Source organism: Podarcis gaigeae (assembly GCF_964106915.1).
Source record: "Podarcis gaigeae genome assembly, chromosome: 1".
Taxonomy (NCBI): Eukaryota; Metazoa; Chordata; class Lepidosauria; order Squamata; family Lacertidae; genus Podarcis; species Podarcis gaigeae.
The window spans coordinates 134,926,354-134,950,740 of NC_139678.1; the positions used below are offsets into that span (position 1 = coordinate 134,926,354).

The 24,387-nt window shown below is 46.7% G+C and overlaps 1 protein-coding gene across 2 annotated transcripts in view; it reads right to left on the reverse strand.

The window, feature by feature from the left end:
* Positions 1 to 22,248, reverse strand: part of ATIC (5-aminoimidazole-4-carboxamide ribonucleotide formyltransferase/IMP cyclohydrolase) — a 30,448-nt gene extending 8,200 nt beyond the window's left edge. Inside the window, exons 1-13 of one of the 2 annotated variants that reach the window (XM_083709107.1) lie at positions 22,189 to 22,248; positions 19,235 to 21,797; positions 16,492 to 16,568; positions 14,630 to 14,696; positions 12,906 to 12,994; positions 11,729 to 11,880; positions 11,488 to 11,644; positions 10,409 to 10,534; positions 8,707 to 8,814; positions 8,020 to 8,105; positions 5,934 to 6,023; positions 4,873 to 5,001; positions 3,258 to 3,350 (exon numbers count right to left, since the gene is read on the reverse strand). In XM_083709107.1, the coding sequence (XP_083565233.1) occupies positions 3,258 to 3,350; positions 4,873 to 5,001; positions 5,934 to 6,023; positions 8,020 to 8,105; positions 8,707 to 8,814; positions 10,409 to 10,534; positions 11,488 to 11,644; positions 11,729 to 11,880; positions 12,906 to 12,994; positions 14,630 to 14,696; positions 16,492 to 16,537 (1,143 nt within the window). In that variant the 5' untranslated portion in view covers positions 16,538 to 16,568; positions 19,235 to 21,797; positions 22,189 to 22,248. Of the gene's footprint in view, positions 1 to 3,257; positions 3,351 to 4,872; positions 5,002 to 5,933; positions 6,024 to 8,019; positions 8,106 to 8,706; positions 8,815 to 10,408; positions 10,535 to 11,487; positions 11,645 to 11,728; positions 11,881 to 12,905; positions 12,995 to 14,629; positions 14,697 to 16,491; positions 16,569 to 19,234; positions 21,798 to 21,898 lie in introns of both variants that reach the window. The other variant, XM_083709106.1, reaches the window with a different exon arrangement.
* Between the last annotated feature and the right edge of the window lie 2,139 nt (positions 22,249 to 24,387).

The window sequence follows — 24,387 nt, forward strand, 5'->3', positions numbered from 1 at the left end:
TCCGGCCTTCAGAAGAGGTCCAGGAGGGCCGGCGGGGGCCGAAAGGCTTTGCTCCCCACCGCCAGCATTTTAAAAGCGGTCCGGGATAGCAGGGAAGCGCTTCCCGCTATCCCGGACGGCTTTTGAAGGCAGGCGGCGGGGGGGAGCAAAGACTTTTGCCCCCCGCCGGCGTTCAGAAGAGGTTCTGGACCTCTTCTGAACGCCGGCGGGGGGCAAAAGTCTTTGCTCCCCCCTGCCTGCCTTCCCGGGAGAGCGGAGAAAGCGCTGCGCTTTCTCCGCTTTCCCGGACGGCTTTTGAAGGCAGGCGGCGGGGGGGAGCAAGGACTTTTGCCCCCCACCAGCCTTCAGAAGAGGTCCTGGACCTCTTCTGAAGGCTGGCGGGGGGCGAAAGTCTTTGCTCCCCCCTGCCTGCCTTCCCGGGGGCTTTAAAATTGCCCCGGGACAGCGGAGAAGTCTGCTGTCCGGGGCGATCTTAAAATGCTGGTGGGCGGCAGCGCTGCCGCCCGCCAGCATTTTAAAAAACCCCGGGACAGCGGAGAAGTCCTCTGCTGTCCCGGGGTTTTTTAAAATGCTGGGGGTGGGAAGAAAAGTCCTTGTCCCCCCCCCCCAGCCTTCAGAAGAGGTCGGGGGACAGACTGTCCCCGGACCTGGACTGAAGGCGGTTTCCTTAGGAACGCATTGATTGATTTTCAATGCATTCCTATGGGAAACCGTGCTTCGCAAGACGAAAAACTCGCAAGACGAAAAAACTTGCGGAACGAATTAATTTCATCTTGCGAGGCACCACTGTAGTTCTCAGCTGAGTCCTAAGGAGTAGACTCTTTTACCTGGGGAAAAGAGTGGGGCAAGAGGAAGTGTGGATAAGCCCTCAATATCAGGAGCTGGACAATACTGAAGCACATCCCAAGGGGGGGGGGGAGGAGTCATGGCACACACCCCTGAAAGTTAAGGGGGCGCTCAAGGGCTTGTTCATTCTGGCTGTGGCCCTGATCCTTTAAGATTTACGGGAGATTTGCCACAAATTTCAATGGCTCTTGAATGGTGCTAAAAGCAACTGAACATTTATACAACCAACACTATACCAGCCAGGTACAATGTACAGTGGTACTTTGCAAGACGAATGCCTCGCAAGACGAAAAACGCGCAAGACGAAAGAGTTTTCCGTTTTTTGAGTCGTTCTGCAAGACGAATTTCCCTATGGGCTTGCTTTGCAAGACAAAACGTCTTGCGAGTTCTTGCGAGTTTGTTTATTTTTTCTTAAAGCCACTAAGCCGTTAATAGCCGCTAAGCCGCTAATAGCCGCGCTTCGGAGGATGAAAAAACCGCAAGACGAAGAGACTCGCGGAACGGATTAATTTCGTCTTGCGAGGCACCACTGTATATCAAAAGTACCCAATGGAGAGTTGCCATTTCAGGTCTGAATGACTTGTTTATTGCAACGAAGAATCTCAGTGTATTCTAGTTAACTCTCTTGGGATGTTTGCAGAGACTGCAACAGAATACAGCCCTCATGTGTGTCAACTGAAATGACGGTATAAACAGTTCAATCATTTATCCGGAGAAGAAACAGAAGCAGGATTAGAATCCTAAATTATTCCAGAAGCTCCCCCCCCCCTTGTTTTTCAGCTCAGCCTAGCCTCTGAATAGCCCCCTGAGCACATAAACAAATCACAGGACGAAGTCAACTAAGAGGCTTTTGACACAGAGAAAAAAGCTCATTGTGTTGCTATAACTGCTACCATTAAAAAAGTGTGTGTGGTGGGGGAGGGTAGAAGCCCAACATCCAGAGAAAAACAAGCAGAGTTCAAAATGTACCATACACAAAAAGAATAAAAATGTACACCATTTGCCCCAAATAGCAAAGAGGAGTCTTCCTTCCCCAGCATCACAGATGGTACAGTCATTATTGCAACGCTCCAACAATGGAAAATGCAGCTGCCTCTGCAAAGGCTCTGGAGGAAACATCAAGGAGGGATGCTCAACACCGTTCTTGAAAGGGAGCGGCGGCAAACGCGCTTTGTTCCTGGACCAGTCCTATTTATTATGCTTATGGGGAGGACATGAGCTTGAAATGACCTGTCAGACCAGCAGCAGAAGAGCTACAGCCCATGAGGCTTCTCTGAAGCACTTTAATAAGGTCAAAATTAAAAACTGTACCACCACAACAGCACCAAGCTCCTCCTGGCAAGCAACAGCGACAGACCTGCTGGGAAGCTCCCACAATCTCCCACCTTGCAAGGTTACAGTGTTGATAAAGCACAGGACACATGACTGCCACCCTAGACTCCTTAGGAGAGCAGAGCAAACTGGCAAGTTATAAAAAAAAGGTAAAGGACCCCTGGACGGTTAAGTTCAGTCAAAGGCGACTATGGGGTTGCAGTGCTCATCTTCTTTTCAGGCCAAGGGAGCCGGCGTTTTGTCCAGTTTCCCTAGAGGATTTCCCTCCAGTCTGCCCCTAGCAATGCCCCTTCAATGCAGGGAGACATATTGACATTTATGGCGCAGCAGCAGTAAGCCTGCCTGGCACCACAAACGAGTCTCCTTGCAAAGGCAGGAGAACTCTTTCAAAGCCAGCAGATTGGTCCCAACAAGACAAAGCGTCTTTAGAAGGACAGCAGCAACTCAACAGGACTCAATATCCCAAACACAGTTTCTAGCTCAACATTGCCACTCGTAATTGTGGGCAAGTTCAGAACTGGGAAGTATGCAGAAAGGTCTGCCATGCACTTGAAAATAATAAAGAAGTGGTGTGACGGGGAACACTTCCAAGGCATGCAAGTAGCACTCTTAAGTCTGATGGGGGAGTAAAGATGGCAGTGCCTGGTGGAGAAGAGGAAGCGCTCTTTGTGCACGAAAACACACTCAGATTCCGGATGAAGACACGACTGCAGTGACAGCCTGGCGTAAATGGTTTGAAAACACATTCACTGTACACCAAGGTATTTCTTTTCTGGGCAGCGAATGTGCCCTCAGTCACTTACAATGTATGTCCATCATCACCCACTCTGCTTCTGGCTTCAATATAGTAAACACACACAAGGGAAATTTTGGAGTCTGTGAGCCAGAGAACATAGAAAAAGGTGGGAAGGGAAGAATGTATCAAATGGAACTTAGCAAAAACTTTAAGTGCCGACCCTGCAGAAAGATGTCTAAATCACTGCACTTGTATTTGTTTCACAGCACCAAGTTTCAAAAGCTGACCTTCTGGCCCGAAAGTACAACGGGATGATCTCCCTTGAACGTTTCCAAGCACTTACCTGTCCGTTCTTGGCATAACAAACTGAATTAGACTGGGTGTATTTGACAGCGATGCTGGCAACAATCAGATCTCGGACTGCTGACTCGGGCAGCTGAAACAACAAGAGAGAGGTGGCTGTGAAGGTATCACTATTAAAGGAATGGAAATTGGCTGCAAAGGCAAAAGGAAAGGAAAAACCCACTTCCTAAGCAGCACTACTCAAGACATAAAACTGAAGATCAGGGCACTTACTTTAATAACTGTTTTGAGTCCTCACTCTAAACACTCTGCAAACCAATTATCTTCTATAACCTGAGTGGTTAGATGACTGATGAATTAAAATGAAGGCACAACAGTTTTTTTCTAGAAAAATCTAGGTGGTCTTTAACAGAATTCCCCTGCAGAGCAAGGCAGCTGTCTCCATGAGACACTGACACCTCTTCACCAGCTCTGTGTGAAGTCTTTCCTCTCTCTCTCTCTCCTGACAGGGCTGCTGCCTCTTCCCTGGAGACCAAGAGGGGAGCTGAGAAGAGGGGGGCTGGGGGCCCTGTTGGGGGGAGTGACATTCATTCCCAGAAACAACACAGAAGATGCTAGAAGCAAGGTCACTGTGAAGAATGTCTCTACACATGCACTCTGCTGTACTGGACAGTTAAGAGATGTTTAGTCTAAACTCTTCTCTCAAAGTGTGAAGATGTGAGAGACGGTCTGGCAGTTTTTAGGGCCAGGCCTGAGCATTAAGTTTAAACTGCCTCAATCAGGGCTCTAGTAGAGGATTTGTTTTGTAGAGTTCGTAACAGCCACGCTTAAAACTGACCGTAAAGACTTGTGTCTGTACTCAATCATTTCCTGCGATTTATTTCCACTCTCCGTGCTAGTCTTGGAACTCCCACAAGCTGTGGAAGCTGCGTGATTACTCTGCTGCAGAGCAGGCCAGGTACCTGGAGGTGGGCTGGACCCAAAGACAGCTGCATGCCAAACCCCAACAGGCTATGCAAATACCCAACAAGCACCCCAAAGGATTTATCTGAGCAGGAAAGGTGGATTTTCAGATGAGCAAGTTTCACCAATTGGCTTCTGCTTCTACCATCCTCACTACATACAGGATCTCCAGCCCGTCTCCAGATTTCTTGGCATCCTTGTATTACTAGTGAAGATGGACAGTTTAGTGACTGAGCAGTAGAGAAACAAGCCGGGGAAAGCAGGCAAGCAGTGATGTTTAATGGCAACCTGATTCATGGCGAAGTGTTCTGCAGAGCCACCTGCTGATCTTACGTGGTACTACACCAACAGGTTGGGTGCCTGCCTGTCTTTGGTGAAAATGACGAGGTTCTGAATGGGCTTCTGGACTTATTCGAAGGAGAGGTGTTTGGGGGAGGGGCATCGGCCTTTGGAGAGGACTGGTGTTTGGATGCCACTCTTCAGAACTGATGCTTGGTGTTCTGTTCTTTTCAACTCAAGATAAAGGAGGATGGAATCAGAGGGCTGTATGTCCAAAGCCTGAGTCCTGCCATTCAATTATACACTGTTAAGACTGAACCATTAAATGGTCTCAACGTAGCACTCTAATTTCCATTCCTGACAGGAGCATTGTCAGTCAGCTCTCCTATCAAGGCACCCTTCCCTTCACTTACACTTTTATTTTTAGTAACGATGTTTTTGAAGAGAGATCGGTCGATCACGCCATCGTTCCTCTTCTGCATCAGATGCAATCCAAACAGAGTGCGGATTTCGTTTTCATCCGGCTCATAAGCTGGGTCCATCTAAAAAGCAGGAGTCTGTTCTTAATGCCATGCCGATTTAATACAGTTTCTCTCATTGCTTATTGTTAATGAAGTACTGCACACCTGCTGGAAAGCAGGAGCCAGCAAAAGCTTTACCAGAAATGTTCAACTCCATGGTCCTCACAAATGCCAAAATACACTTCAAAACAAGCAAGCAGCACCGGCTGAAAGTTTCTGTGTGGCGGCTTCCCAAAGTGTTATTCCTCTTTCAGGGTTTCTGGCCTCCTTCTCTTAAAGTGACTATGGCTGCAGTCCTAGAAACATTTCAGTAGAGAACAAGCCCCCCTGAACCCACTGGGACTTGTTCCTAAGTAAAAATGTAATGGGTTACCCCCCCCCCCAGCACACAGATTGAGGGGTTTTGTGTATAAATAGCTATATTTTTGTCATTTTATTTCTTTGCAGAACTTTTGAGTGCAAAATCTGCTTGGTCCTATGCAAGTAGGGAATACTTCCACATTGGGAGATTTGAAACAGGAACTACTTTTAAACCATATGCCATTAAAACCTAAATTGATGGCAATGTTGTATTCATTACCTTTTGGACCACAGCCATATTGTCAGGTTTTTCTTACTGAAGGTTTTTTCTTACTGTCAGGTTTTCCTTACTTCTCATAGTTTTATTAAACCATCAGTGCACCGAATACAAGTTTATATTGCAAACTACAAGCATACTATATGGAAAACAGTTTGGAATCACTAAAATGCGTCTCCTCAACCTAAGAGGCAATTTTAAGAAAAGCCATTGCACTTTGAGGTTTTAAGATGTCATGAGTATATCTTTATTGGTTTTTGCTTAAATATCATGCTTTAAAAGTAAATTGAGGGAGGGAGCAGGGAAGTCTGGACATAGTTGAGAGAGAGAAATCAGTTGTCATATTCACATATCCTGTAGCAGCTCAAACACTAACCTGGAGGACACAGTAGCTTCCATTTTTCTTCTTGGATAGGATTTTGAGGGCTTCATCATCATAGCCAGGAGCCACAATCCCATCAGATACCTGTATGCACAACACATGTTTGCAATAGATTCCCTTTTTTCTATTGAATGAGTCACATATCTTCGTGCTTATTAAGCAGAGGCTACTGGACCATGAAACCCCAAAACTTCACCCCTCCCAGCCTTCTGTATGCTCATCTGCTCAATTAGGATTGCAGCCTCACCACGGAGTAATGCCTAATTTCTTTTATAATTTAGATAATCCATAGCATTGCAGAGCTTTTATGTTGGCTCGTCAAAGGCACCTCCCTCATCTGTATTGGTTGGAAGGTTTCAAAAGATCCCCTTCCAGAACAGATTCTGCCCCTGTATTAAGAAAACACCAGATAAAATACGTCACATAATCTTGGATTGCCCTCTTCTCAACACCCATCACAGAGATCTCCTAGTGGCTCCCTTACAGCTCAAAATACCCACTTATAAATAATCTATAATCCAATACCTGTTGAGGGATGATAATCCCGAAACTACCAAGATTGTTTCGGGTTATTTAGCCGAGAATTTTAAAGCTAAATCCAAAGTTGTCTGATTTATTCAGCGGTGGCTAGCGAGCCTTTTATATATTGTATGTGTTTGGATTATTAATATATTTGGGTGACTTTGTATGATTTTATTGTTTAAACCTATGCCAATAAAGGTTAAAAAAAAAAGTTAAGCCACCCAAGAATGTCCAATATCTTATCAGCAAACTAAATTTTAAGGTAGTGTCAGTCCTATTGTAGGGCAGTGTCAGCATGCTCAAGGGAGCCTTAAGGGAATGATCGCCAAAGCTGCCCAATAAGGAGTTAACCCTTTCAGTCGTCAATGAATCCTGTCTGACATTTGGGAGGGGAAAGGCACAGAAAACTGAACTGAACTGAATACTTTGGAAGACTACATAACTGCTAGCTTGCTAGCACCCTGGGCAGGATCCCTGCCACCACTACTGCAACATTTTGTTGCAGGTTCCACTGGTAATTACAGAAGCCTAAATCCAAGCAGGCTAACTCTGCCCTGCAGGAGGGGCTGGAGCCTCGTCCCAACTGAACCTTTTTGGGGGGCAGAGGGACAGCCATGGATTTGTTAGACGGCCTGCCTTTAAAACCAAACCAAACATAAAAACACAACTTAAAACAAATGCTCAGCCGGGGGGGGGGGGGGGAGAAATCTCAATTGGGATTTCCAGCTTGTATAACAACCTGTCAAACAGCCTTAGCTATCTCCCATGAAATATAAAACAGCAATTGATCAGAGAAAAGGGCATAAAATTTAGGTATAACCCTATGTCCAAAGGATTAGGAGTATCAATTTAACAAAGGGCGGGGGCGGGAGTGGGGAGAAAAGATCAGTTCAAGAATATGTCCTTTATTCTCCAAGAAGTGCACATAGTTAGAGGAAATGATTAGTACGGACTCCCTGTTGTTCCATCTCAACTGCTGCTTTATAAAAATCAAGGGGTCACAGGCTGAAACTGAATCCAAAAGTTTTAGGTGAAGGGTACAATTATGTTCTTGAGGAAAACTGGCAGCCGTGACCAGTTATTCTGGATCCATATTTCAGAACTGTGAAGAGGAGAGGGGATTTCTTTTTCCGTTTTTTGATGGCGAATGGCAGGGGTTTAGTCAGGCGTTGCTCTGGCTACAAAGGAGCAGCGTTCAGTGCTCAGCATGCTTAGGTTCTGATCAACAAGGCTTCCCAGTGCCTCTGTGTACTTCAGAAACTCCTTCCTCCCAGCCATTCCCTTGGACTCACTTCTGCCCTTTATTGCAACATGGGCAAAACCCAGGCCTAAAAGTCTGGCCTTCCACGCACTACTAGGCTTGAGGGTTTCAAGATCAGGGCAGGTTCCCAGGGCAGCACAGGGATTAGTGAGGAGGACAGGGGGAGAACAACACCCACTGCAACAACATCACTACCAACCACCTTATCCCTACCCACCATCTACTCTATGGTCACGCAGTGGTCAGGCCAACTCCAGCCAACTGACCAGAGAGGTGCAGAATACCACGGGGACTGACCTCTCTGGAAATAATCTTCGCTGTGGGGACGTCACAGATGTCAGAGAGAGCAATGAAGTCACCAAAAGACGACATCCTATCAGCACCTGGGGGAGGAAAGTAGCATTTGCACCAGAAAGGTCACCTACCAGAGTCAGGGATCCCAGAATTTAGCTTCTTAAGTGTACAGCTCAATCCCAGGTGCATTTACTTTTGAGTAAGTCCCAATGTGTTCAGTGCTCCTTACTCCCTTGGGACTTCTGGCAGGTGTCTTCTTAACTGCAGCCCAAGTTACCCAGGGGGCAAGCAAGCTCAGTGTAGCAACTGAACATTTCAACATCACAGTATTGATGTAGGTGGTTGGCTGCAGCATGAATAACCAAGTCGCCAAACCTGTGTGGTACTTGCCAAGAACCACAAGTTAACAAAATTGCGGCCTTGTCCCTTCCCCCACCTCCCAGAAAAGCCCCCAAGGGCTGCGCTCCCTTTAAAGAGCTGCCCTTCTCCCTCCTCGGGGAAAAGCCTGCAAGTGCCGCACACACGCTCCATGCGGCTCGTGAAAGGGAGTGCTGAGCAGAGCCTGGGATGCATACAGGCTCTTCTCATCGCTCCCTTTAAAGAATATTTTTTTCTTGAATTCCCCCTCTAAAAACTAGGTGCGCCTTATGGAGCGAAAAATACGGTAACTTGCCCTGAGTCCCCACTCACCTCTTGCTCGCGCATATGCAGATGCCAAGGGTGTCAGGGTGTGGTGCATGTCGTGCACCATACAGACTTGAGCTTCCTGTTCAGTGAGAGGTACGCCAACAGCTGCACCTGGTAGGCAAAAGAAGCAAAGGCAGTAAGAAGAGCTTTGTCTCTCTACAGCGGCTGTGGCCAATGGGGCCTTTGCAGCCCAACATCTGGAAGGGCCACAGGCCTACAGATGCAGTGCCATTTGTGTATGGCACTCCCCACCTGCAAATATCAGAACCTGAGCTTCAATCAATCAATTTCCTTTATTCGACCGATAGTCAGAAATAAAACACAGAAATAAAACACAATACAGAATTATGAACTAAAACATCATAGGGGTACATGAATAAGGTAGGGCCACAGCACTAAACCTCTCACAGATAACCCACATCAAGGCATTCAATTGTACGTTTCCGACGCTTGAGTGCCAGGAAAAGGAATTTAGCCACTGACAAAGTTGTTTTCCTAGAAGACTTATTTAGCAGATATGCTGTCTGCTTTCCTCTTTGTCGGGGACTAAGCTGGGGTAAGTATGGGGTTATAAGATACTGTCTTAAATCGTTGTAGAAGGGACAGCTCATTAAAATGTGCTCTGTGGATTCTACCTCACCCAACGCACAATGGCATAATCTCTGGTCATATGGGACTCCTCCATATCTTCCCTTCAGAACCGCCGAGTCAAGAACATTCAGCCTAGCCGCGGTAAATAGTCTGTGGTATTCCACGTAGTGGATATCCGCCAGGTAGCGAGCTGGAGCAGCTTGGTACATCTGCTCCCCCAGAAACAGCCCAGGTTTCACACGGGCTATGTCCTCCTGTCTCGCAATATCCCTTAATCTTTGGGCGATCACCGCCTTTGCGTGGCTATACGTCATGGACTCTATATAAAGGGAGGACAACCCGCACTTCTGCACTTCCTCCACTATCTCCCCTTCCCATGGAGATTTAAAGTTATCCCTCAGAATCAAGGGGGCCAAACCCACCGCTCTGAAGCAAAGCTTAAGCCAAAGCCATAACTTCGCTTTCAGGGCCACATACCTAAAGGCTTGGCAACCGGTTTCCAATCTCATGATCGCACCTGCCACGGAGGGGGGGGGGATCCTGAGTATGGCCCTGAGGAATTGGGTTTGGATAGATTCCAATTTTTCAAAGTCCCTACGTGAGCCCAAGGCAATGCCCACCAGTAGAAGAGGGAGGACTTTCATTTTAAAGAGTCGCAAGGCAACTTTGACAGTTTGTGCCTGTTTCTTAGAGAGAACCTGAGCTTCAAATTGCAATTCCATTATTCAAACTACAAGAAAGAAATAAAAGACTTGGACTAAGCTATTTGAAACTGGAAAAGACTGCCTTGGAAGCTGGTGGATTATCCTCTCATAGAGGTTTTCAAGCAGGTGTTGGATGGTGACTTTTTGGAGAAGCTATAGCAGTAGATTTCCTGCATTGGCAAGGGGCTGAGGGACCTTTGAAGCCCCCTGCCAACTCTACGCATACGCGCTACTCTGCGAAAGAGAAGCGCACAACAGAGCTCTAGTTCACCTTTCTGTTAAGCGTCCCAGTTCTTCTAGATAGGACATTAGTGCATCTCTGCAGATGTAACACAAGAAATACAGTCTCCTTTAACACAGAGCACAGCTGGAGAAAGCCAAGCAAGTTAACTTGGAAGTCAGAGTCTTACCTGCTGGACTGACATGTTTGAAGGAGGCTGCAGCTGGAATGGCCAAAGCCTGTTTGAGCTCCTTGACCAGCTGCCAGGCATTCAGAGCATCACACAGGTTTATAAACCCAGGAGAGCCATTCAGAACTGCAAGCAGAACATAAAAGTAAATTCAGTCATAAAGGCCATTCTTATGTAGGGGCACCAACAGCCAAAGCTGTTTAGGAACAAAGTGTTATGAACCATTTCTCTTTGCTTTTAACCCTACAAATGGTAAACGCAAAGGAAAAGGAAGGAAGGAAGGAAGGTCCCCCTCCACTTTTAACATTAACAAGAGCAATGAACGAAACATCTGAGGGCTTGAAGAACTTGACAACACTCCAACCACTAAAGCACACTGCCTCCATCAGTAGCATTACTGAGAGCCGGGTGAAATGTAGTGCCTAAGAAATGGAGGTATAGCTCCTAATCTCACCTCTTTTACCTGTTTTGAATGTACTGAATAAGTGTTGTTCTCTGCAGTCTATGATGTGGAAATATCAATTCTGATCTACCTGATTAATAGTTCTTGTAAAGATTACAGTAGAAATGTGTTCCGTATCTTCAAAAGAACTGTTTCCTAGTACACAGGTCCCACTATCAGAACTCTTGTTATTAAAAAAATCTGTTATCTGAACACAAAGGATTATGCCCAAACCTCACTACACAAATGGCTGATTCAGATATCCGAAGAGCCAAAGTTTGCCCACTTCCTCGTTTGTTTGTTTTTTGCTGGTTGGTGGCAGCCATTGGGGCAGAAACCGTGGTGGGAGGGAGAGAGATCAGAGAAATCAAGGAGCAGTAGAGATCGGGCAGTTCAGTTTTTCCTTTGTATGGCTTTTGCTGATTGGCTGCAGCAGTTTCAGGCAGAAATCATGGAGGAAGGGATGACAAATCACAGGTTATAGAAAATTTCCCATAGGAAACCATCAGTTTGCTAAGCAAACGTTCACTTAATGAGCGATTCCCTGGGAACGCACTGTGTTCAGAAAGGAGGATCTGTGTGCATTGTTACAGTACCATTATAAGGTTATTCAGAACAGACTTACAAGGCATCCTACCTGAAAGAGGAAGCTTAGACCTCAATGTGTAGAGCTGAGCAGGAGTCTGGTGTGGATTCATGCCATACCTCAGGGGAAGTTGAGACACCCCTTTGCTGTACTGTTTCCTGAAGTAATCAGAGATGGCCATATCATACTGAGCCGTATGAGTGAAAGCCTGCAGAAAGAGCATTGAGACTAGTCAGGCACCAGCATTCTTGAAAAGTTGTGGGAAAGCACCACGCACAGTTAGAAAGCCGACCTTCAGAGCCAGTTGCTGCCGAGTTTCCAAAGTTGTATCCTTAACGCTGGACGCCTGCATTTCCTTTGCTATGGTGGGATAGTCCCCAGGATCACACACAACAGACACGCGAGCGTGGTTCTTTGCAGCAGCCCTCAGTAAAGCAACACCTCCTGCAATTAAAAGGAAGCCAGGAAAACCATCACCATTCCTCTGTACATCACAGATTGGAAGCTTAAGGTCCTACCTTCAAAGACACCAAGAACACTCAACATGCTGATCCATCCAGGGTCTGCCAGAACACTCAAGGGAGGTGCCGGAACCAAGCTGGAAAAAAGCCTTGGTCCTCCGGATGTTGCCAGACTGCAAATTCCACCATTCCTGACCAGCGGCCATGCTGACTGGGGATCATGGGTACTAGAGTCCAATGAAGTCTGAAGGCCCTCGGGCTCCCTAACCTTGCTATACAACATCTCAGACACACCAAATCTAGTCATCTCACATACAACTCATTTCCTCTCGCACACAGGGTTTGCAGGATTTATAGCATGTTCTACAGCCAGCCTTCCACCAACCTAACAGATTTTATTACAACCACTGGGTTGTATCCGATGCACCATATAGGTGCAGTTCCACTATGATGGAATTTCTTTTTATTTCCCTCCCCTCCATGCTCCCTCCCTGCAAGATCTGCTGCAGAGGATCCTTCAACCCCCTGGAGTCAACTCTGATGGGGGGGGGGGACTGGAGGGGACAGGACAGGACCCAAAGCCACACTGTGTGCATGGAAGTCCATTGCATCAGCAAAGCTTCATCGTTGGGTAAGGTGGACAACGCAGCGGTTTCTGCACTGGCTTCTCAAAGTAATTTCATAATTTATGAAATTTTCTCTGGCGGAAAGAGAACCTTTAGAAAAATTCAGCCAATTACTACACACAAAATAGATTTTAAGGACCCCTTTTGTCCAAGGAACCATTTCCAATTCCGTTTCTGCTTGCCCAGGTCACAGAAAAGCCACCACATGGCCAGAAATGCAGCACTGCAGGACAAACATTGGGATACCCAGCGGGGGTGGGTTTGCACACATGCATCCCTTTCCACACCCCTCCCTGAAGTCTGTTTTCCAGGAAGAGATGAAGCAGTGACAGCCCCAAAGTTGCAGGCACAATCCATTCAAGCCAATGTTCCTTTGACTTACCTATGTCAATCTGTTCAACTGCTTCTGGGATAGTTACGCCTGGAGATGCGACTGTCTTGACAAAGGGGTAGAGGTTGCAAACTACAACTCTGGAAGGAAGAAGATTGAATGGCTTTAAATTGTTCATTTCAGACAGGCAACTGCAGAGCTAAGGGGCTGGTGCAGCCCACAGCACCTTGAAGCCAGCCCACATCTCCCCAACTTGGCCACAGTCACCCACTTTAAAAGTGCGGGACATTCTGTTCATGCAAGTGGGAGCCCCGCTCTGCTAAGCCAAACTGTTGTGTGATATGTGTGTGTGTGATTCATAGGGGACGGCAGCTTAAGGAAGGGCTACCCCTCCCCTCCACACATGATCCCTGAGAATCAGACTCCTTCCCTGCACCACCCATGCCAAGCTTTCTTGTGGAAAGGGGAAACTGTCAACAGGAAGGAAGGAAAGAAAAAAAAGAGGGGATAAGAGGGTGGCAGAAACAAACAAGGGAGCAACTACATGCTCTGGCTTTGCTGACTTTTGGCTCTGCCTCCACCGCCTGCATCACTGGTATGCAGTACCCCAGACGTATCCCTCTGAGGGAAAATGTGGTCCTTGCCTCCACCTCCTCCTACCAGCCTCAGCCAGGTTCAAAGGGCAGGACGGGAGCAGCCTTTGCAACAGTACCTGGCTCAACCTAGCAATCCAGAGTCAGGTCATCACCTTAAAGTTGTTTTCAGGTAGCCCACCCAATAAGAGGAACGTGCATTTCATCCATACGGAACCCAGTTGAAAGGAAGCAGTGGGCAAACAGCAGATGATCTACACTGCTGAGACTGTGACAGAATGAGAACTATGGACACAATCCACCCACTAGTTCCAACAGGAGATGGGGGAAAGAGCATTACACATATGCTTAATTCTCCTCTGAAATCAGTAAGAGGGACCAAATATTTTGGTTGGATTGTGCCCATATTGTCCTTTATTAGGTTAAAAAACCCAGTATCATTAAGATGGCCCAGAAATATAAAACACTAAAAGTCATCTGTCCAGGTCACTGGGTGCTGATGGTACAGAATCAGGTGACCAGTTGCCAGACAGTGACCCACGTTACGTTTCCACTGTGCTTTACGCAAAACTGGCCAGTTAATAATCACTTTTATTTAACTTTGATGCTTAACTTTCTGATTTCCATTTAATGAATAACTTCTGTTTGGCGTCCAAAGTCACACTTTGCACCACACCCACATCAAGTTGGCCAATCGAATGAAGCTGAAGAATTATTGTACTGCCTCTAAGTTAAGGGATGGGGCAAGAGGCACAAAACTGAAAGGGGGCGTGGGGGGGGGCGTGCACAGACCAAGTCTTCAGCCCCAGGGTCCTCAGCCTCTGGCCCTGAATTTATGCACTCTTACATTTGAAGTTGACTTACATGTTGCAATCCAAACAGTACTGTGTAAATCTCAAAAGGGTATGTTTGCCAGTGTTTCAAAATAAAAACAATAGAAGTATAGAGCCTTTAAGTCTCTTACACTATTATTTTTTCTCCCTTTTCCTTTACTCCAAAAATGATGACAATGAGACCATCTCACAAAATTTATGCATCTGATCTATTTTTCACTCTAACACACAGATAAAGGCTTGTTTATGGAGTAGAAGCCCTGGTGTCTACGGCAAATGAACATTTGATTGGTTGCAGGTTTATGTCATGATTATTTATTAACTCGCAATGACCCTTTAAACATTTTACCTTACGAGACTGAAATCCAATTTATCCATGTCAGCTTTATCTTGTGGGATGTCCCGAGCCAGAATACCTAATGGAGGGAGGGGGGATAAAAGAATTAGAGAAAGGAGTAGGAAAACCAATGTATGATTAGCAAAGGCTGAGAATGCCAGATTCTCCTGTAGAGATTTCATAACTGAGATAAGTGCCAACTACTTTCCTAGTTACTCAAATATTACTCATGAACATCCCAGTTAAGTCTTAGCATATAGCTATCAAAGTTGAGATAGCATGAACCAAAGTATTTTTAAATCTAAGTGAGACCCACTGTGTGTACTGGGCTTATTCCTACCCAGGTCTATAAAGTGTTGAAGCCTTAAGTCTCAAAGGCAGCTACTTGACTCAGACTTTGAATTGTTCTTACAGTACAAGCCTATTCAAGCCTACTCAGACCCAGAAGGTTCAATGGAATACTCCCCAGTAACTGTGCACAGGAATGGAGCTTTAGAAAAAGTTCCCTCTGAATTTTTTAAGGCTTCCAAATTATGACAGAATACTGGCCTACGTTTCTAGCAGTATTTGACATGCCATTGTTTCTTGGATTTCTAAACCAACATATTTTCACAACGCCAAGTTTTTCAAAAGGAGGGCGAAGGGAATCCCTCATGTCATCAAGCTCATGTTATAGGAAAGTGGCTGAGCTATGTATAAAGACAAATGACATGGTACTGCCCTGTGGGGACTATATAACCTCAGAACGCAGGTGAGACTCACATAAATGAAAGCTCACATATGCTTAAAACAAAAAAACCCAAAAACCTGACACCCAGAAAACTCAGCCTAGCCTTTCCCTGATATGCCAATTCCCAACATTCTACCTTTGCAGAGGAAGGAAGTTTTTGACTGGGAAGGGAGACTAAAACAAATATGTAGTTTCTTGCATGCATTTTGGAGCGACACCACTATCCAGAGAGACCTGTACCGCACGATCCCTTCCAACTCTTAATTCAGCTGTAAGGAGCCACAAAACTTTTGACTTTATGCTTCTAAAATGAACACTCAATCTTTTTAAGGAGTTGTAAGCAAGAAACCACAAACATCTAATCACTGTGGAAAACTTACATAGGCTACAGTGGTACCTCGGCTTAAGAACAGCTCTGTTAACAAACTATTCGGTTTACAAACTCCACAAAACTGGAAGTAGTGTCCTGGTTTGTGAACTTTACCTCGGTCTTCGAACGGAAGCCAAACAGTGGAAGGGCACTGGTGGCGGGAGGCCTCATTAGGGAAAGCGCGCCTTGGTTCAAGAACGGTTTTGTTTTAGGTGCGGACTTCTGGAACGGATTAAGTTCGTAAACTGAGGTACCACTGTAGTCAGAATCAAGGGATCACAGATTATCCTCCAGGAAGATGCACAGTATTTAGGCCCAATTCCAGTTTCTACACACACACACACAATACTGGATCTCAGGGAGAGGGGCGGCACCCTATATTTCTATGGGGAAAGAATTATTCTGTGAAGACACATTCAGGGATGCAGGTCCTCATATGGAGCTTGGAGCAAAACAGCCCAGACCCAAGTGCATCACCTCTGTGAGAGGAAAGCTTGATAATGGGGTGAGCAGCCTTTTTTCTGGCAACGAGTAATCTATTGAGATTGCATGCTGAAGTGGCCAGAGCCAATGATGGGAGGAGCCAGAAGCAAAAGCCTTGACTAATCTGAAATAAGTGTTGTCAGGGATGGCATAAAGTGAGATCAGAGGCCACAAATCACTCCCCTGCCCCATGATTTAGACGGTGTGCAACTTCAGCAGATCCACCTTTTCCCTGATGCCACACAAATTCCATAAAATACAGCCAACAGAAGCACGTTAGAACCAACCTACCTGCATGCACAGCAGGATGAAGGGTCTTCACACGCCCGCCCAACATTTCCGGAAAGCCAGTGAGATCAGAAACATCTCTGTGCAAAGGGGTGGGGGAGGGGAGGAGAGCAATAGAGAAAGAGAAGAAAGTCAGAAGATAATTACTTGATTTCTATAGTACTCCTTCGGTGCAATAAACTGTTTGACTAAAAGACCGATCTGCCAATTGAGATGGTATAAAAGGTATTTGGTTAATATGAAACACATGGTGGAAGATTCTTTTCATCTTTTCTTCTGTCCATTAAATAACACTATTAATGTATCTGTTCTAGTGAACATCCAAAAATTGGTGAATGTAAACAATTATTTCATGAATGTTGACAATCCACTATGAACGTCTATTCTGTCTATGTCTGAAAATGCATCAGCAACCATTGCCTAAATGAATGTCAAAAAGTCAAGAAGCACATGCTTATTTTCACAAAATGCAATAGGGACTGCCAGCACTGACCATGTGGATACCCACTGAATTTTGGGCAGTCACTGTAGCATACATATGAATTGGCTTGGCCAGCCTTGTTCGGCTTGACAAGGATGCTATGATAAATCACTACTTTAAATGTACAGCTGGAATATGGAAGATGAAAGAGGATTATTTACTCAGTGTCACCCAACGTTTCCAAGCTAGAATTTGAACAAACTCTTCTGAATATAAGCAAAGTACCTCCTTAGCCACAGGTTCTCTGTACAGTCATGATAATGTCTTGGGTATAAAATAAAAATAGTTCTTGTAGTAAAATGTCTGAGCTCCTCTTAATCTAAACAATGTATGATTTTCCAAGGTAAAGGCAAAATTTAGTATTTTCCCCCCAACTTCTTTGCAGCCAGTCATGAAAACCCCCAAACCCAAGTCTGCATTTAGAGCTAGATACACCAGCTATCCATAGCAACTTGACAGCTTCCTCGCCCCTCTGTGAAACACTGGCTGACACCACAAGGTTGGTGAGAAGATAAACTGAAATTTACTGGAAATTTAGGAGAACAAAAATAGCATCAAGGGGCAAATTGCTAAGGAGTTGAGCCCATGCTGCACAGCTCCACACTCTCCAGCGCATTACGGTTACACCACTGTTCACTTTTCTTTTTAAGAAATACTACATACTTTGCATGGTACAAAAGGATGACCAAAAATCACTTAGTAAAGACTGGAGTTGGAAAATAGGAACTTTTTGCCCAGGGAAATGTCCATGGGAGGCACATGTTGCTTCTTCTTGGACTAATCCTTTATCATGGTCTTGAATGGGTATTTTGTTTAATGCTTGCCTATCTTAATGGATTTCCTTCTCTTAATGGCACACAGCCTCAAACAGATGACAGATTACATGAAAGGGGACAGAAAGGCTTTCAACTGCTCATTTCAGAAAGCCTTTCTAGACATCTAAAAAGCATTAGTTCCCTTTCACATGACCACAGCGAAATAATGCATTCTCTTTCCTCTAATTAAAGTAAATTTCACCGGGAAAGGCTACTGAGCAAAGAATTTAAAGGATTCTAAACTCAAGACAACATTACACTCTCTCCCCCCACTTTAAAGTCCACCTTCAGAAAGAAAGGCAACTTTGTCTTGTACCCTGGAAGTCAAACAGCTTAGTTGCTGAACATTTTCCTTCCCGAACGCTGCAAACCTGGAAATGACTGTTCTGGTTTGCAAACTATTTTTAGAAGCCAAACGTCCAACAGGGCTTCCGTGTCTTCTGATTGGCTGCAGGAGCTTCCTGCAGCCAATCAAAAGTCATGCTTTGGTTTTTGAGCTTTTTGGAAGTTGAACAGACTTCCGGAATGGATTTCAAAGAAGCCATTTTTATGTAGAGACAAACCACACCTTTAGAAATTTGGGTGGAGAGCTCAGTGGTATAGTCCATGTTTTGCCCAGAGAAGATGGTTATGAGGACAAAATGGGAAGGGAGAGAACAACATACGTCACCATGAAGGAAAGGCAGAACATACATGCCATCATATGTAAATAAATGTAAACATGGAAGCCTCTCATCCCTCCCCCATGAACATTTCTTCAAAGTCTTGTACTGGCCTCCTTTTTCACATACCCCCACATGAATATTGCAGGATACAAGAAAACCTAGGCAAAAATTTGCAGGTCCTTTGAATCTTTATACCGGGTCACATCACAGGTCCATCTGGCTCAATATAGTCTACTCTGACTGGCAGCACCTTCGCCAGGGTTTCAGGCAGGGAATACTCCCTGCCGTGGCTGGAGATCCTGGGGCTGGAACCTGGGATCTTCTTTATGCAATGCAGGTGCTGTGACGCTGAGCTAAGGATTTATGTTCAAGCTGTGACAGAAGTCCAACGTGAGAAAAATCCCAGAGAACAGGGACAGCACACAGCACACAGAAATTAAGTTATCATCTAGGATCTGTCAGCTCAATATGCAGAGATTTACTTAAATTTGCTTACTCTCTAGTTTGAACTGACTACAGTCTGCCACTTCACCCAAACTGGCAAACTAACAGAAAACGATGGATTTATGCAAACTAGCACGTAACTAAGAAAGGAGTGGATGAAGGGATTGCACAGGAAACACAGAATCACAGAGCTCGTTTATATGAAATAAATCCATGGTTTGACATTAACAAGTGAAGTGGCAAACCCAATCTCAAGTTTGCAATGCAGAAGCAGGCGATGCCAATTACTCGGAAACACTTCATCCAGGGCATGAACCTGTGAACCTTCAAATAGCTTTTACCTGACGTTGAGGCCTGCATCCCGAAGGGTTTTTGCGGTTCCTCCAGAAGCGACCAAACCCAAACCCAAGGAACTGAGGCATTTTGCAAATTCCACTAGGCCGGTCTTGTCTGAGACACTGAATAAAGCTAGAAGGAAAGCAAAAGATAATCAACATTTTTAAAAAAGACTGTTAGCATGTAGCAGAACCCCCAAATACACAATGAGTCACTTGTATTTCCTTGTACGCAGTTTGGGGAGTCAAGCATGCATAATAAGGCTGCAGTCGTGTGCACTCTTAACTTGGAAGCAGACAGCGGAAATTTTCTAAATAGGTATGTTTAGGATCAAAGTGCAGGGTTGCAATCCTAAACACATTTATATGGAATAATTTATAGCCAGCCAGTGTGGTTGGTGGTGGGAGGCCTGAGAAATCAGGGTTCCAGTTCGCCTTCAGCCACGATGCTCACTGGGCTCCCTTGCGCCAGGGTTGCTGCGAAGATAAAAACGGGGAGAGGAAGAACCAGGCGCGCCTTGAGCTCCTCAGAGGAAAGAGAGGATGTAGCAAATGTAGCAAACATGCTAAATGTAGCAAACAAATAAGCTGCAATCACATAAATGGACTTGCCTTCCGACTAAATGTCTTTAGGTTCAGGCGCAAGGCCTGTTTAAGCTGCTGAAGAAACTCCAGAGGGCCTCACTCTGAAGCACGGCTCCTAGAAAGTTTGAGTCTTCTGTTCCCATTTTAAAATTAAACAATAAAAGGTGGGGAATCTGATCACAGATCTCACATATCATGTGTGGCTCAGCCCCAAGGAAGAAGGCAGGATGCTGAAGCCCATTTTCACACTCCTTATCAAAGGTTCACACATACACAAAGCACCTCTTCAAGGTGCACAGAGAGCACATGGAAGCACAGCGCAGTGGAGCCGCCCTGTCATAGAATCATGGAATTGTAGCTGGAAGGCACCCTGAAGATCATCTACTCCAAAGCACTCCAAACTGTTCATGTTGGTGACACATTTTTTAGACATGCATCATTTCACGACACAGGAATTCAGTTTTACTCACAAACTGGAGGTGAAACTAACCCCTTCCTAGCCCTGGCAGAGGCACGGGGAGCGTTTGTGCAACACACCTACGCACTGCAGCCGACACACTAATGTGCAGAGTTTGGGAAGCGCTGATCTAGTCCAACCCCTTGAATGCAGGACTAGGCACCTGTTCCACACAGGGATCAAACCTGCAATCTTGGCATTATCAGCAACACACTATTTCTTTCTTACCATCTTCTTACAATGTCTTGTACTGTCTGTCCAGAAACATAACACGCACAAGTTTTCAGAAGCAAAACGATGGGAAACACTGATTTGTTTTATTTTATTATTTTATTTATGCCATCCCTACACAAGAGGTTTCTTCAGTGATGAGTCCTTCATTATTTTGCACATTTGCAACTTAGGCTCCAAAGTGTTGCACTTTCTAGGCAATTCCCCCTCTCCCCAATCTTTTGCCTACAGCTCAGTGGCACAGTCCAGAAACAGTTTCACCACACAGGAACAAAGGTGGATTCTGCTGGATCAGGCCAGGAGCCCATCTAGTCCAGCATCCTGTTCCCACGGGGGCCAACCAGAGGTGCTCTCTTCTCCATGAATTTGTCTAATGGTCTTTTAAAGCCACCCAAATTGGTGACAGTCGCCGTCTCTTGCAGGAGTGAGTTCCACAGTTCCATAGATTGCGCACTGTGCGAAGGAGATCTTCCAACATTCTCCTTTGTTGGATGTCAGCAACTTCTAGTGCTATGAGAGAGGGACTATCCCAGGGACCAGCAAACTTTTTCAGCAGGCGGCCAGTCCACTGTCCCTCAGACCTTGTGGGGGGCCAGACTATACTTTAGGGGAGGGAATGAATGAATTCCTATGCCCCACAAATAAGCCAGAGATGCGTTTTAAATAAAAGGACACATTCTACTCCTGTAAAAACACGCTGATTCCTGGACTGTCTGTGGGCTGGATTAAGAAGGTGATTGGGCCGGATCTGGCCCCTGGGCCTGCGGTTGCCTCCCCATGCCCTATCCACTTTCTCCACCCTATGAGTATTTTTATAAGCTTCTATCCGCAGGGCTGGTCACCTGTCCCCCAAATGGCAGCTCCCTCCTTGTCAGGGAAGAAGGGGCGAGGGAATATCCACACCAGGAAGGGGGGGACTGGGGGAAGGACTGACACTGGGCTCTGCTGCCCGAGGCAGTGTCTCGCCTTGCCTCCTGGGTGGGCCGGCCCTGCTAAAACGTCCCAAATGCTGCAATCTTTTTTCATAGGGGGTGAAGTTGCTCCATCTCCTTGATAATTTGGGTGATACTTTGGTCCTGAGCCTTTGGCAACTCTTACCCTAACCCTCGATTCTGCAGCAGAGACGAAAACTTTAACTCTTCCAGCCACGTCACCTGGCCACCTTATATTTCTTAAAAACACGGCGCCTGGGGCTCTGCCCTAAATCTGGGTCCCTCCGAAGCAACACGGCTGGCTCCGACCCGGACGAGCTTCGGATTTGCAACCCCGGAGCGAGCCCGAAGGAACCAGGCGCCCCTCGCAGGCTTCCCTCCCCTCCTCGCCCGCAGCTGCTGCCCAACTTGCAGACGCGCCCTGGGCTCCCGTCCCGCAGCGCCAAGGCCCCCTTCGCCCCTTACCCAGCTGCTGCCTTGAAGCCATGTTCGCTGCCCTCCGAGGCGCCGCGGGAGAAGGCTCGGCCCCCCCGGGGGGAAGCGTAAATGGGGCTGGAGGGGGGTGGGCCCAAAAGGGGGTGGGGAGGGGAGGGCTCCAGGGGTGCATGCCGGGAAGCGGGGCCGGGCTCGAGCCAGGTTTGGCGGGCGGGCGCGCCTCCCGCGGAGGAAGGGCCGGTCCTGCAAGCGCCCGGCAAGGGGGGCGGGAGGCGCGCGGGGCCTGAGCTGCTTCTCGGCGGGGTGCATTGGGCGCAGGCTGCCCTGCTGCTGCTCCCTCTCTCTAGAAGTGAAGCGCGTGGCCAAACTTAAAAGGGCGGGCAAGAAGCAGGCAACACCCACCCCCGCGTTCAAAACCGCGGCTCAGGCGGCCCCCCCGAAATGCATGCCCTGTTGCGGGGGGGGGGGGCACAGGGCGCCAGGCGCACTGCCGCGGGCGGCTTCCTTTTCCTCCTGGGGAGCTGCCCTAGGAACGTAGAATTAAAGGCAAGGTTCAAGAATGGGGCGGGGCTGGAGCCCCCCCCCCCCGGATGCCAGAGGCGCCCTGAGCTGGCAGCGGAGCGGGGCCAAAACCAGCGGGGCTCTGGGGGAGGGAGCTCTGGAATTGGTGTGTCGCCTGAAGGGGGAGGTTTTTTAAAAATCTGCCCTAAATCTTCCAACATTACTTTGCTAACCCTAATTAAAGAAAAAACAAAAAAAATTCCTTCCAGTAGCACCTTAAAGACCAACTAAGTTAGTTCTTGGTATGAGCACCTTAAAGACCAACTAAGTTAGTTCTTGGTATGAGCTTTCGTGTGCATGCACACTTCTTCAGATACAAGAAAGCTCATACCAAGAACTGACTTAGTTGGTCTTTGAGGTGCTACTGGAAGGAATTTGTTTTGTTTTGACTATGGCAGACCAACACGGCTACCTATCTGTAACTGGACCTAATTAAAGAAGGTGCAGTTATAGGGGCTGCATCTAAATTTCTGTCAACTGCCTCATTTGGCTTCAGCTCACCCATAATAATCCTCTCTTCACCTAAGAGAATATTGACTGAATGCTACCTCAGGATGCCATTTAAAAAACCGTAAGAGTCCAGTTAATATAATAATATATTTACACTGCACCTTTTCCCCTGACAGAGACTGAAGGTGGCTTACAGGTAAAATAAGCAGTCAGATCCCAAAATACTGTTCCAAGGAAGTCCTCACCTGCTGGCGGAAGGCCAGTCTGGCTTCTCCAAGAAGGGAGCAGCCACCAAGAAGGCCCCGTTCTTGTTGCTGCAGAACCAATCACAGTTTGATGATCAGGTCGTGGTTCTTCTGGTCCTGGAAAGAGGAATGACTCTGGCCACAGGTCTGTGGGACACCTGTGGGGCCCTCCAGATATTCGTGGACTCCCGACGTACACCAGCCCCAGCCAGCAGGACTGGTGCTCAGGGATGTTGGAGTTGTATGTCATCTTGAGCTCCATGGAAGAAAAGTGGATAGAAGTGTAGTGTGATATAATCTGGAGCATTGAATGTTTCCCTGCGTCAAGGCACCGAAAGCCACTAAGCAGCTTACATTTGCAGTTGCAGTGGCACTGCTCTGTCACTTTATATTACTATGACTAAACCACATTAGAAATTTAAGTGGAAAACTAATCCATCCTCAGCAAGGAAGTGGAGTTGCTTTTAGACTGAGATTTAAACTGAGCTGCCCAAGTTACTGACACTGGAGCAAGATACAGGATGTGCAGCTGAGTAACTATTCTGGTGGCAGGGCCGGCCCAAGATACTTTGGCACTGAGATGAACCGTAAAAATGGCACTGCTCCTGCCAGGGGAGAGGGGGTGAGGGAAGATCTACATCAGGAACAAGGGTGGGAGGAGACCAGCAGCACCTCCTGTTTGCCCAGAAGCCATGGTAGAGGTGGCCAGGGGGTGGGGATGCTGAGGACGAGGACCATCCGGCCTTCAAGGAGCGCACCGCAACTGATAAACCAGCATGGCGGCAGCAGCAGCAAGGAGGAGAGATCTGCTGCCCTTGTGGCTCTTGCTGCCTGAGACGGTGGCCTCACCTTGCCTCATGGACGGGGCAGTCCTGGTTAGAGACAACCATAGAAGCCCAATGCAGCCCTGTTTCATGTGACTTTTGAGCCTGAAGAGGCCTGGAACCTGAAGGGTCGGAGCCTGTGCATCTTGTTATGTGCTCAGAAGTACACAGCCTGAACTGGGGGGTGATCACGTACCTCTGCTGATGAATCGGAGCTCTCAAAACAAAAGATTATTCACAACTGCATTTGATTACTTCAGCTATCCTCCTAATTGGCCTTCACTGTAATCTTCCCTGAAATAAATGGAAATGGTTTGAGGATTGCATGTTTAGTACAGTATTGCTGTCCCAGTTCATCTGGGGAAGGAAGAGGCAGGCCTGAAATCTGAGCCAGGAAGCAAGTACCGGCATGTGCTTGATTCTATGAGGAATGCCTGAT